Here is a 16345-nt window from a genome sequence, read left to right as displayed (position 1 = left end):
TATTTTCTCGTCAATACAGTTGTGCTTAAAATATATCAAATATTGTGCTGTACCACGATTGCGCTGGACACAGTGCTAGCGCGTCAACTTACGTTACCGATATTTCCTAATTGTAACTTTTGCTTAACATGCATGATTTCGATTTAGAATTGAATGTTAATCACCGAAATCCAGTTATTTGCCAATAGACCTTATAGTTTTTAAATAAGTATTAATGAAATAAACGTAAAAAACAAAATTAAAGTTACGGGTCTTAATCACATTTTTTATTCTATTTGGAAAACGGCTGGTTTCAGGAGGAAACCAATCAAGGAATCGAAATCAGCGCTAAATGTTGATTATTCTCTGTGATTTTAGGCGAGTTCCAAGAGATGTCACTTTTGGCTGATTTTGACAAAAGTAGTAAGGCTATAGCCTTTGCACTTTTTCATTTTTGGCTAAATTTTAAATTTCTTTTAAAATACATGATTTTGATTCAGAATTGAACGCTTATCACGGTAATCAAATTTTTTTCCAATGGGCCTTATGGTTCTTTAATTAAAAGCAAAAAACGAAAAAAAAGTCGGGCTTATTTATTTAGCCGGGCTTAAAATTTTTATTCAAAAAACAAACAGAAAATTTTTTTAAACCCTACGAAATAAGCCCGGCTAAGTATATAAGAAAAGTCGGGCTTATTTTGTCGGGCTTAAAAATTTTTTCTGCAAAAACTATCACTCATCGGAATTGGTTGAATTTCACAGCATATACTCAAAACTGAATACTGGTTCCGGGAAAATTGCTATGTTTTCCATTAAGTTAATCGTTTTAAAATACACCGAATATTTAACGCAATAAATACTTGCCAGTGCGCTACAGCGCTAGCGCGATGCAGCAGAAATATTCGCTGAGTGTATGTTGGAAACTAACTATAAATCTGGCCGCTAGATGGCGATAGCAGTAGAACAGAAAAAAGATCAATATATATATGGCAATCCATTTTACCCCCCCCCCCCCCCAAAAAAAAAAAAAATATCGGCCTTTTTTTCTGTTTCCCTGCTATCGCCATCTAATGGTCATATTTCTAGTTAATTCTCTACATATACTGACCGAAAAAATTTTAACCTCGACTAAATGAGTCCGACTAAATAAGCCCGACTTTTCTCGGTCGGGCTTAAAAAAATTTTCTGCAAAAACTGACACTCATTGGAACTGGTTGAATATTATGGCAATCCGTTTTACCCCAAAAAAAAAAAATTTTGGCCTTTTTTTTCTATTTTACAGCTATGGCTATCTAGCGGCCAGATTCCTATTTAATTTTCTCATTCATTCCTTCAGACATGGATTGGATATGGTTACTTGAACACTGGATTTGCAAATGCAGTACAGCTGACTTATGTTTCACATGGTCAGTTGGAGATTTCCCAGGCAAAATTTGTAGTAACTCAGCATTTGGTACCATCTTTACTATAATTTTATACAGTATCCTGCATGTCTCATTAATTAAGATTAAAATCCTTTTATAGATTGTCACATCAGTGAGCAAGGTTCAGTTTAGGGATTGAGAGCCCTCAGGGACTATAACACCTAGCCCATATTCAAATTGTAGCACTTGATTGCTGCCACTGATTCTTCAAAATGCCTATCTTGTATGGAATGCTTGACAGCCGAATGGTACTCCGACGTCACATAAATATCAATTGTTTACTTTATTTACATTTATTAAAATTTTTTGAAGAAATGATTTAAACAAATGCCAAAGGTGAGACATGCTGGAAAAGCTTGATATGAATGTGTAGACATAGTTTTGGAATTCAGAGGTGCAGCCGGCTGTTGGGTAAAACTTCATTTAAATTTTGTTTCAATTCAGTATGTTTTAGTTACTATTTGTGTGATTACGCAAAGGATTGTGCCATACAGGCAATGTGGATATTCTGCCATGTACATGATAAACCGAGGACTCTTCGTCAACATGAAAGATGTTACTCCCTGGTAATGCTTTTCTGCTGAGTTTGTTTAGTTTTCTAATTTTAATCGTCAATGTTGTATTAGTAAACTACTGTTGGCAGAAAAGCTGATACATTGGGAAAACGGTTATGGCAAGTGCAATGAATAAATCACCATAGGTCAGTTGTCTTGCCTTCACAATTGCAACGAAGATGAATCGTGGAGTCAAAAACATTAAAAGGTGGTACTATTTTAAATTTTTTAATTGTCTTAATTGGTGTATAGCTAAGTGCTGATACATGTGTAGAACATGCTGGAATTCATGTCACGCTGGAGAGGACTAAAAAAACGAGCTTTATCCACGAAGCAGCTCATTAATCATGTCCCAAACGTTGCCAGCAATCTTTCAATGGCTAACAAGCATTTAATAGTTTTGAAAATCGCGGTTTGCACTCCCTAAGGCGACATTCCTTCCTTTGAGTAAAATCCTGCTAAAAATGGTACAACACAATCCAAATTTTAACATTTTTAGCATAGTAAAAAAATAATTTTTCTAGAAAACATCCTTCCAGATTTTTTGGTTGAAGCTAAAGTCACCTCACCTGTCAATAGATTTGAGTGGAACCATTTCTATTCTGAATTGTCGCCTACGAAATTCTTTTTCCATAAAATCAGGTGATATGATGTTATAATGGAAATTGTTGTCAAGACTGCCGAGACCAGGTACATTGTTTACCTTAACGTTTAGTGATCAAAACAACCAACTTTGTAACCTATCTGCTTTTTATGGTGCATGGAACGTCAAACCGGAAAGCCATGGAAGATCTCTGTGTCCAACACGAAGGGTTCTTCCAAACTTTCGTATTCAACTTTTGGCTATGGTGATCATTTGCAACTGCATAGCCTTTTAGAAGCTCCTGCCAGGAATCTACAGGAATATGGCAGATGATGAATTTATGTACCATGTAAGCGATATCAATAAGAACGTCTCATGCTTATCTATGTTTTATTTTCTTAATTTAGATTAATAGCAATAGTGAACCTGCGAAGGTTTCTGGTTGGGATGTGATGACGAAAAGTTACAATAATTTGAAGTACGGAATTGAATTTCCCTCCATCAGTTGCCTGTGTATTTCCGCGTATTACGGTATTAATTATTTAAAAATTGAAGTGCATATCTGGGCTCCCTTCTTTTCTGAAGCCCCGTTTCCCCTTGACTCGTAATAAGCCCGTAGGGGGTCATGCCCCTACTGTACGGTATATATAAAAACAACATATACCGAGGTTTGGAGGGCTCTGGCCGGAAAGGGGACGTGGGGTGCCGCTTAGTCCGATGATGTGTTCACGGAGGGCGATGTGGCTACCCACAAATCCGAACTAAAGGTTAATCGCTCCTGTAAAAATGTTCCAAATCTTCAGCTCTTCTTCCGGCTTCTCTTAGCCAATCACCGGGTAATCTCCCCGGTGGGTCAACAAGGCAGTGTCTCCCCCTGCCTGGGTTGACGGCAACTTTTGAAAGGGCTATTGTGCCTTTTTAAAGTTGCAAAAATAATTGTAATGTGCAGAGAATTGTCAATAAAATTTTTTTATAAAATATTTTTTGCAAAATTTCATTATCTGTGTTCACACATTACATTTATCAACTTTTTTTTTTTGTTTTGCTTTATTTTTTTTTGTCACCTTTGATGGTAAGCATTGTTTCCATTGGTTTATCGTTTATCTGTAAGTATTCAATTATTATTTATTACACTCTTTGAATTCTTCAACCTAGATTCAAGGAACAACGTGTAACATCTGGATATTTTTTGAGGTAATTTGGTATTTTGTTTTACTCGTATGGGAACCGATCCCCAGACATTCAGCGTGCAACGCCGATGCTCTAACATTGAGCCACGAGATATATATCGAAATATTTTATTATCGCATATCATATGTTATCGTCTAGGATGTTTATGCAATCTTTCACAATTATATGTTTATCTTTCTATTGTTTTGGTAAGGTTCATAGCTGTGTGGTAGAGCCTTTAGCTGTGATACCTGTTACCCTGGGTTCAAATCTCAGTAGATGTGTTAAAATGAAGTAGAATATTGTACAAGAGTATATTGCAGAATTGCATTTCAGTTTTATTCTAAGTGAAATGCAAGTCCACAAGTGACTAGAAAAAAGCCAACTCGTCATCACATGATTCATGGCTCACTGGTAGAGCATCGGCGCGGTATGCCGAACATCCAGGGTTCGATCCCTGGATAATAATTGAATGCTTACAGATAAACGATAAACCAATGGAAACAATGCTTACCATCAAAGGTGACAAAAACAAATAAAGCAAAACAAAAAAAAAAGTTGATAAATGTAATGTGTGAACACAGATAATGAAATTTTGCAAAAAATATTTTATAAAAAAATTTTATTGACAATTCTCTGCACATTACAATTATTTTTGCAACTTTAAAAAGGCACAATAGCCCTTTCAAAAGTTGCCGTCAACCCAGGCAGGGGGAGACACTGCCTTGTTGACCCACCGGGGAGATTACCCGGTGATTGGCTAAGAGAAGCCGGAAGAAGAGCTGAAGATTTGGAACATTTTTACAGGAGCGATTAACCTTTAGTTCGGATTTGTGGGTAGCCACATCGCCCTCCGTGAACACATCATCGGACTAAGCGGCACCCCACGTCCCCTTTCCGGCCAGAGCCCTCCAAACCTCGGTATATGTTGTTTTTATATATACCGTACAGTAGGGGCATGACCCCCTACGGGCTTATTACGAGTCAAGGGGAAACGGGGCTTCAGAAAAGAAGGGAGCCCAGATATGCACTTCAATTTTTTTAATATCAAATACCGTCTGGGGAATCCGAATTAAGTATAGAAATGTCATGTCATCCATCCAATCAATACAATTTATTCAGTGTCTTGCCCCAACCAAGAATTTTTTCAGATCCAATGTTACTATTAACCTATATTGAGAAAAGAAAAACAACACCGTTAAACATATCAACTGTTGATCACGTAACTTACATGACTCATAGATTCAACTTCTGGTGGAAGCTTGGGGAAGGACATACAAATTGCAGATTAACATCATTGTATAAGGCTCTTGAATGATAAACTAGCACCTGTACAATGTTGCATTGTTGATAGTTGTGTTCCCAGTACATGAAAATCCTTTCCTATTGGCTAAAATTTTTTTTGGTAGATTAGACCTGGTTGGCAAAAAGGAGGAGAAATTCTTCGTCATAAATTCAAAATTATTTGAAGAAAAATCCTTTCATACCTAATGAGTCCATGTATGATGTTCATCTCTGCAATGGCAGCAAAATTAAAACATCTTTAGGGCCATTTAAGTACCCAGTTTCCCCAACACTCTGAACGTAAAGGACAAGTTGTTCTTTAGACAGAGAAGCAGAATTATTTGAGGTTTCTAGCTGTGACAGAACTATAAAGGATTGCTGTTGTACTGGATTTATTAACACAAGATGGTACTTCTCTGGATTATTTCATGTTTGGCTGAAACTAGGATTAATCTTTTGAATTGTTAATAAAATAAACACATTAGACAATGTGCATACTCTATTACTTTACCTCATACCTTAATGGTAATGCACTCTGTGTTTTTTCATCTGTAGGCTGACTCTTCCATCCTGTAACACTTCCAGACTTGATTTGATCCCCCATTAAATTCTGTGAATGCAAAATAATAGCATTAAAAATACTTTTTCAATAGACATAAAACCGAAAAGTACCTAATCCATGTTTCATGTTGAACTTGTGCCATATCTTGGTTTCCGTACCACACCCATTTTCGGCCCAAATACGGTCCCACAATTGTTCACTTCCTTCACTGCATGGGCTTATTACTAACGATCTTTTTGTGCAGCACTAACAGAATTTAAATTTAACACACTGTCAGGTGGTAGACTGAATAACTAAACAATAAATAATTGTTTGTTAAAATTCTATACTTATTTTGAATTCTTATTTGAAAAGTTTAGGTACCTGACTGTGTTCGCCTAATGCCAATTCATCCTCATGCTCAGTTAGGTTTGAGTTTGGAAAAACCTCCTTCACTGTTTGGAAACTGTTCTGTTCCAATTTGTTCTTTTCCCCTAGCTGAGCTTGTAGACTCAAACTTTGAGCTACAAAACACAAATGAATAAAAGCAAATAAATAGAATCATTATGTATTAGGCCTTACCATCCTTAGCTTTGCTGTTATCTAATATTTTGTGCTGTTGCAATAATTGAGCCTGCAGGTCCATAATTTGATCTAATAAACAATAATTAATAATTCAAAACAAATATAATAATGTTTATACTTACCATCCTTTTGTTGTATTATCTTATCCATTTTTCAATTGTTCCTCCAGCCACGCGTTATTCTCCATCCACGCTACTGAACTAACTGCGAATGGCATCCAATGGACTGAAATTGCCTACGCCAGTAATAATGAGTCTGAGCGGTAGATGGCTACGTGTCGGAAAAAAGAAAAAAGTGCGATTTTTTTTTTTTTTCCTCCATTTTTTTTTTTTTTTTTTTTTATGTAAAACGGATTGCCATAAAAACGGATTGCCATAATAGACGGGAGTAAAATAAAAAAAAAACCAATATTTTTTTTTTTTTTTGGTTAAGTGGATTGCCATAGATATATATATATTTTTTTTTGGGTGGGGGGGGGGGGGTTAAAACGGATTGCCATATTCCACTATGTTTTCCACGATTTATAGGTTCACAGTACGCAAGTATACAAAATACCAGTACTGGCTTATGCATCTCTGCAAGTTACGGAAGAAATGTCTGCTAGATTTACCAAAAATACATTGTGTTAGTTGTGTTATTAGTATTCAGCAAAGTATAAGAGCAACCATAGAATTGATACGAGAGATTAAAATCTATCATTTATAAACCAATTAGAAATCCAGGACCAGAATAACTTGATTACCATGCAACGTGCTTGCTCATTTTTGCTCTTCCGAAGAGTACCTTTCCCTTTTCATTATCGAATGGGATCTTTTCAGCCGTTGTTACGTCATGAAGGAATATGTGTCCCAAATTCACATTTACACGTACCTTGCTGTCGATATGCTGCTGATTCAGATAAAGGAATTCTACAACGGTTTAAAATATATGTGGGACTTGGCAAATTGTCAAAAAGTGTAAGACGAACAAATACAGTTTTTTTTTTTATTTCTTCTTCTTACACTCTTAGGTCTCTCTGATTTTATAGATATCAAGGTCTGTTGGTTATAAGCTGTATGAGTCGCTGGAAGAGCATGTCAATCACAATGTTTTCTTTAAATGTGAGTAGAGAATTGAATACTTTTAAAAATGCTTGGAAGCTGAACAACTATTCTATTAACATTTGCAGACTTGAAAATGGAAGATACTTTCCATTCCTGGTTTATAGTGAGAGGCCTACATGTATGGATGTTAATGGTTCGACTGATGAATGAAGGAGACAATGGAAGACTTGTGCGAAATGCTCTTGTAGAAGCCATGTGGGAGGATGTTGAATTCAAAAGCAAACAGATTGGAGTAAGACATTCTATAGATTTTGGTTGAGATACTCCATTCAAATGTTTTGTGTTGTTTTAAAGGAGACGGCTGCAAGTGTGCGAAGAAAACAGGTTCAAGTTCTGGTTGATGAATTTCAGGCAAGCTTGTTTGCTTATGATGAAGGCCTCTTAAGTAGTGATCAAGTATTAGCCGGTGCAATTTGGCGAAATTTAATGCTCCAGCAAGATTTCGATCCGCGCCATCTGGACATCTTAGTCGATTACGTAAGAGAAAATATCGCTATCCTGGACAGAACCAAATATGATGACATATATCACAATGGTAAAGTCAACTGGACAAAAATTCGTCTTTAGTAAAAAAAAAAAATAATAATAATTGTTCACATTTCGCCAACGCTGTATTATTGCACTAAATTATATATGGCTGCATTTTAAAATCTGAATTTGCATTGCCACTCTAGAATATAATTTTTTAATTTTGGTTTTTCAAACCATATGCACTGTAAAGTTTTTCCAAAATGGATTGCTTTATAGATGGCTCTGCAAATGAATTTTTCATTGCATTGATATTCTGTAAATAGAAAATGACTCTTTACTACAATGGTTGGTGATCAAATTTTTCGACAACTGACCGTTTCTTGTAATTGGGTTACGGTTAATCCCCATTTTGCACACAATGTGTACTCATCACTTAAATTGGTATTTGTCACTGTAGGGTCATCAGTGCTTATGGAAAAAGAAGCTCCATCTTGCGCAAAGCGCATTAAGGGATGCGTTTTTGTTCCACATATTGACACACTCCCTGTCAATATACTGGAGGTTGGGCAGCATTCGAAATGAACGCCGTTATTAAGGCAATGGTTGTAGATTGAATCGTCTTCCAAAACGCGATAACCATGACCGATTCTTTCAGCTTTCAGCACAGTTAAAGCCTAAAGCTACTATTGAACATAATCGTTAGGTGCTAGTTTTAGACGGCCATTACCTTCCAGACCATTTGGGCTGGTCCCGCTTCTCCTGCATGAACCGTTCGGCGTACACCAAGCTCAGCTGCTTTTTCAAATACAGCAATATCTTCTGCGTCCAGCATTCGCAGCTCTATGGGGGAAAAAGTATGAACATAGTTAGCACAACATGCTATTCGTCAGTAAGGTATAAATTCACCAGATTCTTCCCCGGCGATTGGTTGTTCACCGGCTTCATCGCCAGCGATATCGATTCCTACAACACCTTTATCGTTGAATTGGATACAAAGATCGAGAATCTCCTTGGACCACTCAGGTTTCCCACGAATACAGCACAGGATTGTTCTGGCTATGGTTCCAAACTGTCTTTCACCCTTATGGAAACCTTTATTAACAGCTTCTACCACTTCTTTGGCAGAAATATGTTTGCAATTTTTATTGTGGTTTCCAGCATTTTCGCTTAGAAAATTTGCTTCTGTAAAGGTATCTGGCATCAGAAGGAATGGGCAGTATCTGGCCTCTACATAGATGACTCCCTGCTCAGCTGCACTTTCACAAAATTCATAACTCATTCTTTCAATGGCTTCCAAGTCTCCTCTTTAAATAGAACTTTGTTGAAATATGATTATAATTTCTGAGCATATTTTCTAAGAATCAAACATAATCTTACATGACTGCTGGCAGAAAAATACCAAATCCTCGAAGAAAAGTCATTAAACTATCCGGTTCTTTCACAATTACGGATTCAACGAATGCTTCATAAGAACCATTTCCCGGCAAAGGTAAACTCTTTTTCCTAGTGTTTAATTTGAAAAGTCAACCATTGTTACTTTAAATATTATATACATGCATGTTTGGTATTATTGTTTCCATACTTCAGTAATTCAAATGCAGTTGTGTGCTTTAGAGCACCATCCAAATGGACATGTAATTCAACCTAATAAAATAACTATTGTGTGAACACTGTAAAAAAATACACATAGTCAATTTACAACCTTGGGTGTGACAAGCATTTTTAACCTTCGCGTCCTCCTACGATCGTACACGTGAAATGAGATTTTACATACCAACAGTAATCACTGTTACTGGCAAGAGGCAGTATTGCTACATGTGATATTTGTCTATGGCAATCCGTTTTACCACCCCCTTCCCCCCAAAAAACTTGTGTTTTTTCTCTGTTTTACTGCTATCGCCATCTAACGGTTAAATTTAATACCAAATACCGGTTCAAATTTCCGAAAAAATTTTCAAGCCCGACTGATAAATAAGCCCGATTTTCTGCTATATCGCGCTAGCGCTGTAGCGTTCTGGCACGCTAGCATTGCATCAAATATTCGGTGTGTTTTAAAAACGATCAATTTAATGGAAAAAATAAGAAATTTCCCGGAATAAGTATTCTATTTTGAGTATATCTTATGATGTTCAACCAATTCCGATGAGTGTTAGTTTTTACCGAAAAAAATTTTAAGCTCGAATAAATAAGCCCAAGCGCCAGAACGCTACAGCGCTAGCGTGATGTACCAGAAATATTCGTTGAGTATATGTAGAACATTAACTAGAAATTTGATCGGTAGATATTTGTCAGATAACGAACACATCCGATATGTTTCTGCAGCAACAACAGATGGTTTTTCACTGAGCAAAACGGGTGGTTGCAAGCTAGATGTTGAAAAACATTGCCACTAGGCGTAAAGACTGCAGACGACAGCAGCACCGCTTACAAGTTCAGCTGTCAAAATAATTCCGCTGTACTCATCATATTATAAATAGTTTGCTACTACCGACCAGAAAAAATATTTACAGCATTTAACTTTGATATAACACTATGCCCGTTTCGTACGTCATAAACCGTATCAAAGGGTTGATCTTGATCATCCTTAATATGTTCAAACGTGTGATGTGCATTTTTAATAAGCGTAGACGTAAACCAAGTGGCGATGTCATCATGGAAAGTGTTATTACCGAATGTAGTTCAGATAGAAGTCGGGATAAAATGATCCCATGGAATACGTGGGATGAAAATAAACCGGCTACTGTTGAAGACCATATAGAACAGTACAGAAAGTCACTTACCAAGTTACGTTCTGCAAGTGAAGAAATTGCTCATGAACCAGATTTCTTCAATGTGAGTTTATATTAATTCCATAATTCAAACACATTTTTAAAAAGATTTTCTCATTACAGGACATGACACCTGAAATTAAAACGTCAAATAGCCTAAAACTTAATTTCCGTCCTGTAGCTAGTCTGCAACAGCAGCAAAAAGTGACATTTGACATTCAAGAAAACTTTGACAGCCTGCTGTTATCTCCCCCAGGACTTGGTGATATTCTTGATGAAGATGAAGATCCAAATTCAACTGGTTGGGATGCAGATTCTGAAGATATGAATGCAGTGCTGAAACAGCAAAAGATGGAAGAAAGAAGAAAAAGATCACTTAGATCAGGTGAATAGTTCCCTGCTTTAACAAAATTTTTGAATTTCATGTCACACAATGGTTTTGATTAAGTGTTAACAATATGTAATGTTGTTCTTGTGGTGTTTTCACCATTTTGTATTATCATTAAAAGATTGTATTAAAAGACGTCATACGATAAATTTTGATAGGGAATTATGCATTCCCGTTAACATTCATTCAATGTAAAATAGAAAATGTGAAGATCACAGGTGTTAGTACACAAAGAAGAAGATTGAGGGAAAATCCTTTGATGCCAGTTTGTCCTGATTTGTTATGGCCATGCTTAATGACATTATCAGAATCTTCACTGGAAGTGTCGTCAGTTTTTTGTCCTGGTTTGTTTTCGTGGCCATTGTTCGGGTCACTATTCGAATCCTTCGATTTTGGTGTGACTGGAGCTTGGCCGGGCTTCATGCTATCAATGGAAGCAGCCTTAAGTTCGGAATTAATGGCCCTCAATAGAGGATATCGAACATTCGAGCATTCGGGCATGAAATCGTCGTTATCAATGGCCCAAACCATTAGGCCACCAAGTCCTTGATCAAATGCGTAACGGGCCTGGTTGTACAACATTATTATATTAACTTTTTTTTTTACGCACACAGAATTTTCTACGTAATATTGAATCCATACCTTGATGGCGACACTTCGCTGGTTGTCAAAGGAAACCCATTTTTCACCGTTGTACATGTAAGGCACTTGAGCAACGTCGTCCCACTGTTCAACCCATTCATTTCCCTCTTTTTTCATGCCAAGCTCTTTACAGATCTATTTTTAGATGGTAACAATAATTAAACTAATTAAAACTGGAACAAGATTTCATCAAAAGATATTATGTCAACGACAAACCTCATTGTATCCAAGAAATCCATCTTCTCGGGTGTATGGGCCCTGAAAACCCGTTCCGTTCGATGCAGAACCGATGTCTCGCAAATTTTTGTCGACAAGGGTAAAGGTTCTTCCATAGAAAGGAATGCCGATCACCAATTTTTCCGGTGATGCGCCAAGTTTCTTTAGATAAGTTATGGTATCCTCCTACATAATTGGTAAAGTTTGTTACTTCTTTGGCTCAAGCATTCTCCACTTTGCACATGCGTGATTTCTTGCAACTAGTTAAGCGCCACGTTCACGTTGGGAATTTGAGACATAAACTGATAAGTCGCACGCAACGTGACGAAAGTCACTAACCAAGTACACGACATCAAAAGTGAAAAGAAAAAAGCTTGATCTACGTACGCTCGTCTACTTTTTACTTACAACGCTGAGTCGAAGTTCTAGGTCGATCGTGCTGCTGTTGACTGGCAACCTGAGCGGAGCATTATGTCCAATTTCTATTGTATAATGAGGGAGAATTTTAAAAATATATAGATATAATAAGCAACGAAATAAAAAACTATTAATTAATTGCTCCAACAGGAGCAAGATTGATAGAAATAAAAATTATTTTTTTATGGAAATCCCAAGATCCGTGATAATCGTAGGCCATAATGTGTATGTAGTGAAGATGCTGCGTAATTGCAGGGACATCGTAGGCACGATTGATGGTCTGAGGAGCTGCGCCAACAGCAGCTGTCAAAATCAGTCCGGTTTTATCGAATTCAGTTCGGAGTTCCTAGAAGACACGTTTTTTATTTACGTGCTATCGTGTTTCATGCCTATTGATGATATGTACTTTAAGAAGTAGGGCAAAATTTTCCCGATCGACATGGCGAGATCCCACGCGGCTGCCAGGATACTCCCAATCCATGTCCAGGCCATCAAAACCATGCTTCCTAACAAAACCACATAAATATAATGAAGGTATGAGATAGAAAAATGTGTCACGTTTACTTTATGAAAGCTAAGACACTGTTTATGAAAAGTTTGCGATTTTCAGGAGTAGATGCCATGTCAGAGTATTTGCCAGATCCTTCATTCCAGCCTCCAATTGCAATAGTCACTTTAAGCTTAGGCTGCTTCTCCTTGAAAGCCAAGACTTTCTTGTACTGGGCTACAGATTAAATAAGAATAATAAAAATAAGAGCCAGCTGTGATCAAAATCAGAAACATCAATTGGAATACCTCTACCACCTCCTTCCTCAGTGTCGAGAAAACTGTCCAAACTCTTAATGGAATAAGTGACATTGTCTAACCCAGCAAATGCATAGATGATGTGTGTACATAACATAGGGTCGATATTTTCAACAGTAAAAGCACCATTGTTTGGCCTGTAGGCAGACCATCCTGCTACGTAGCAGGCAACAACCTTGTTGTGGGAGTTGACATCTGAAAGGGTCAAAAAGCACAACAAAGTTAGCTATTTTTCACACAAGATCATTTGATAGATAAATGTATTTAATAGATTAAGAAAGAGAGAGAAAGCATTGAGTAGCAGCTAACACGACCTTACAGCCATTTTTGGAACTGGGAGTTGGCCTAAGGGAACTTGTTTGAATTCACCTTGACCAGTATTAAAATGAGAGAGCTGCAAATGTGTTACACAGACAGAGGCTGGCTTACCTGCATCAAGGTCTAAACCGGTGGCGTACGAACAGGCGAGAATAAGACACAGAGATAAACTTTTTAACATTTTGGTTGTTTTAGCTAGTAGAATCCTTAAGTGTCAGTTTCGTGTAATCAAAGCAATATAAGTCCCTGCCCAAGCCAAAAACGAAATTCGCCACACTCCAGAAGACAACTTGACTCGCTTGTTGCAACAGCTCGGAATGAATTCAATTCTCGGTGAAGCAGTAAATAACAAGGAATGCGAAGCTGAAGTGAAGGGACGAGGGAGTGAAGCGTAGGACAACACAGAACTGTGCGCTGTTCAGCAGCTGAGGTGTTTTTTTCTTTTGAAAATGCCCGGCGGCGAAGAGGTTATCGCCCATTGGTTACAACGAGAAAGGGGCGTAGTATTAGACTTTTCGGAACTAGTGCGCGTGAGTGCACGTGTGTAGCAATCACCAGACATTCTGCAAACACCAAGATTTTGCCGAAACATAAAGCTTACCAAATGTCCACATAGCTATAAAGTGATTAGTCATCCTAGAGTGTAGAATGAACGTTCCAAAGTCGACGACAACAAATGACTCAGGCATCACTGGAAATAACGGAATTTTGTTGAACGTCCCCGTCCAGTCATTTATGAATCAGATTTCTCAGATTCCATCGCATTTCAACAACATTGGCACTGTCTAAAAAAACGATTTTTTGTTTTGCAACTGAACCGCATCAAATGAAGTGTGGTTTCACCTGGAGAAAACCAGAAGGAACTTGGATAAGGACATGTTATGTTTCTTCGGGATGGTCGGTTTCTCTTTAAAGGAAGAAATTCTAGGTTTAGTTTTAGAGTCAGAGTCTTCGGGGCAATAAGTTGAAATGGTTCCACCCCCTACGGCCCTTAAACACCCCTACTGAAATCTCATATGCTGGGGTGCAATGCACCCTGGGCCCAACGTGTCTCATTTCCCGCGTTATCGATTGTGAGAAAAATGGCTTGGAATTTCTGGGTTACTAGGATTTGGAAAGTTTTTTTTTTCCATCTTCAGAAGGTCGTTTCTGTTCATCTAGACCCACCCTCACTCCTCTAAAAATATATATATATAAATAATTGAGTCAAACAAGAAGTGGGTGTATACCATTACTAGTGTTAACTAAGCAAACGATCGTATCGATGGGCTAACTAGCGGAAGTGTCAATTAGACTAGAAATAAAGATGGCCGATGGTGAACCAATCAATTTCTGAAGAGCGCTTCCTGCCCATATGTACCTACCACATAGTATTATCTAGAACTTGTTTCCCGGGGGCAAACAATAAGTCGTTTAAGGTTAAAGAAGGCCGATATATCGAAGATACTATATTGGCCTTGGATATGTCAGATCAACCAAACAAGTCTTGGATGTTCCAAATCAAGGCAACTGGTCATTTGCCTTGAAATTCCTAAATCCAGCTGCGTGTATTTGGTGCACAATGTGCCACTCAGAGAGAGCTCTGTAAAACTGGGTTTCGTGATATGTTTCACCAGATGGTTTTTTTACGAATTGTCATTCGATCCAGCGCTAACCAGATTTTTCAGTTTAGCAAATTGTTTTCCACAAGTAAAGCAACGCCATCTAGCAATCAGCGTTGGCACTATTTAATTTAAAAAAAAAGGCATACAACCGTTTTCGGGAAGAGAATGGAAGCTGTGTATTTTTTTGTTCAGCTACTGTAATGCAAATGAAGACCAACAAATTCAACCGACAATTCCACACACACGCGCGTAAATATATCCAATACCGTAAACTGTTTTTTTTTAATATTAGGAACACTCGGTTATGTATTACGCTGAATGTTGTTTTTATATGCATATGTATAAGTCAAGTCATTATGTATAATTCTACAGGCTTATGTCACCAATCCAATGTAAAAAAAAAAAAAAATAAAATAAAAAAAATAGGCGTCAAAGTAACGTAAAAAAAGTGGCAAAGTACTGTGCATGTGCGCTAGACGAAGACGAGCAAGTAAATTGTTAATCAAGCTCTTCATGCTAGGGACTTTGTTCTTGCTACTTAGCCAAAGTGGACAGTGAAGAGAAGTCTAATGGAGTACCATGCCATTACAATGTCTCTCTCTCTTTCTTTCTCTCTCTAATTGTGGACATTAAAGGCTGGGTTTCGCAGCATTGGCATTAAAATGGCACATATAAATGGGAATCCATTCAATATTTTTTCTTCTTCCTACTTTCATATTTTTTTTTTCTTTCAATAAATTGTGTGAAACTGTATCATAAACAAATTCATGTAAATACATGAAAAAAAAATCTGTAAATGTTTTGCATACCCACCCAAAAAAGTAAGGTAAAAATAAAAATAAAGACGACAGCAATCCATAACAGTTAGAGGGGGTTGAAAAATATTTACAGTTAAAAGAAAAAGATCTGTCTGTTAAATGGTATGTGTACAAGTGTCAATGGTCTACGAAAGAAACAACAATGAGTAAAAAATGAATTAGGCATGCAGAAAATGTTTCGTGACGTATTAGTGGTGAGAGTGGCCAAGGGAAACAACTGCAAATTGTACAAACAGGTACAGCCGCACTTTCTTTTGTTTTTTTCTTTTTTGTTTCAGGAGAAAAACATTGCCAACCAAGTTACTTTCGTGACTGTGTGCCTGTGTGTTTTTAGTATATGTTCAGGGCGGGATGTGCTTCCCTCCCCGTTTTGGATGAAAAACGAAATAGTTAAATAAACCACTATAAAAACAAAAGAAGCCAAACTAGAGCTCAACAAGTTATACACCAACCAACAGCAATTTAGACGTTATTTTTGCTCGGGCTAGACGATGAAGAGGTCATCATGACTTTAGTAACGAAGTTGACGATAGCCGTGGCGGGTTGTTCGGCTTCAAGTTCAGCAAAAATGTGGCACTGGTTATCGGTCTTGCTGGCTTGCTTACGAGCAATAAATCCGAAGCATCGACTAAATAAAATATAACAATAATAATTAATAAAATTCTATTTAAAATTCA

The 16345-nt window shown here is 37.3% G+C and overlaps 5 protein-coding genes and 2 long non-coding RNA genes across 10 annotated transcripts in view; 3 read left to right on the top strand and 4 right to left on the bottom strand.

Annotated features, from left to right (window-relative positions):
* Nucleotides 1-1351: 1351 nt before the first annotated feature.
* Nucleotides 1352-1812, top strand: LOC130693399 (uncharacterized). The gene is made up of 3 exons (XR_009001683.2): nt 1352-1431; nt 1503-1650; nt 1715-1812. It is a non-coding gene; the product is annotated as an uncharacterized LOC130693399 (long non-coding RNA).
* Nucleotides 1813-4617: 2805 nt separating this feature from the next.
* LOC130693314 (uncharacterized) lies at nt 4618-6338 on the bottom strand. 2 transcript variants are annotated; one of them, XR_009001660.2, is made up of 8 exons: nt 6242-6338; nt 6117-6188; nt 5919-6058; nt 5666-5848; nt 5512-5603; nt 5197-5379; nt 5039-5125; nt 4618-4970 (listed from the first exon to the last, which is right to left on the bottom strand). It is a non-coding gene; the product is annotated as an uncharacterized LOC130693314 (long non-coding RNA). The 2 variants fall into 2 exon arrangements; XR_009001657.2 differs by having other exon boundaries at nt 4618-5125.
* Nucleotides 6339-6677: 339 nt separating this feature from the next.
* Nucleotides 6678-8006, top strand: LOC130692873 (ubiquinol-cytochrome-c reductase complex assembly factor 1-like). Its single transcript, XM_057515961.2, has 6 exons — nt 6678-6771; nt 6834-7075; nt 7147-7219; nt 7288-7454; nt 7517-7788; nt 7897-8006. Coding segments are annotated over exons 1-6 (840 nt in total). The 5' UTR covers nt 6678-6686; the 3' UTR covers nt 7898-8006.
* On the bottom strand, nt 7304-9512 carry LOC130692735 (adenosine deaminase-like). 2 transcript variants are annotated; one of them, XM_059494923.1, is made up of 8 exons: nt 9396-9512; nt 9276-9337; nt 9071-9196; nt 8600-8997; nt 8421-8533; nt 8068-8367; nt 7897-8006; nt 7304-7788 (listed from the first exon to the last, which is right to left on the bottom strand). In XM_059494923.1, the coding sequence occupies exons 1-7, from the start codon at nt 9411-9413 to the stop codon at nt 7908-7910; spliced, it is 1116 nt and encodes a 371-aa protein (XP_059350906.1). In that variant the 5' UTR covers nt 9414-9512; the 3' UTR covers nt 7304-7788; nt 7897-7907. The 2 variants fall into 2 exon arrangements, with proteins under 2 accessions (XP_059350906.1, XP_057371806.1); XM_057515823.2 differs by lacking the exon at nt 7304-7788 and having other exon boundaries at nt 7812-8006.
* A 617-nt stretch (nt 9513-10129) lies between these two features.
* On the top strand, nt 10130-10983 carry LOC130692979 (receptor-binding cancer antigen expressed on SiSo cells-like). Its single transcript, XM_057516075.2, has 2 exons — nt 10130-10525; nt 10585-10983. Exons 1-2 carry the CDS (start codon nt 10226-10228, stop codon nt 10852-10854), a joined length of 570 nt encoding a protein of 189 aa, XP_057372058.1. The 5' UTR covers nt 10130-10225; the 3' UTR covers nt 10855-10983.
* LOC130693242 (probable chitinase 2) lies at nt 10923-13660 on the bottom strand. Its single transcript, XM_057516369.2, has 9 exons — nt 13358-13660; nt 12920-13123; nt 12689-12848; nt 12531-12630; nt 12311-12470; nt 12116-12189; nt 11708-11893; nt 11492-11626; nt 10923-11416 (listed from the first exon to the last, which is right to left on the bottom strand). Exons 1-9 carry the CDS (start codon nt 13425-13427, stop codon nt 11036-11038), a joined length of 1470 nt encoding a protein of 489 aa, XP_057372352.1. The 5' UTR covers nt 13428-13660; the 3' UTR covers nt 10923-11035.
* Nucleotides 13661-15916: 2256 nt separating this feature from the next.
* Nucleotides 15917-16345, bottom strand: part of LOC130692319 (tensin-3-like) — a 51976-nt gene continuing 51547 nt past the window's right edge. For both annotated transcript variants that reach the window (XM_057515406.2, XM_057515415.2), the window contains one exon: nt 15917-16296. In XM_057515406.2, the coding sequence (XP_057371389.1) occupies nt 16131-16296 (166 nt within the window). In that variant the 3' untranslated portion in view covers nt 15917-16130. The remainder of the gene's footprint in view (nt 16297-16345) is intronic.

Source organism: Daphnia carinata, chromosome 1, assembly GCF_022539665.2.
Source record: "Daphnia carinata strain CSIRO-1 chromosome 1, CSIRO_AGI_Dcar_HiC_V3, whole genome shotgun sequence".
Classification (NCBI taxonomy): Eukaryota; Metazoa; Arthropoda; class Branchiopoda; order Diplostraca; family Daphniidae; genus Daphnia; species Daphnia carinata.
The sequence above is the reverse complement of the archived record's forward strand: the minus strand, read 5'-3'. Positions and strand labels throughout refer to the sequence as shown.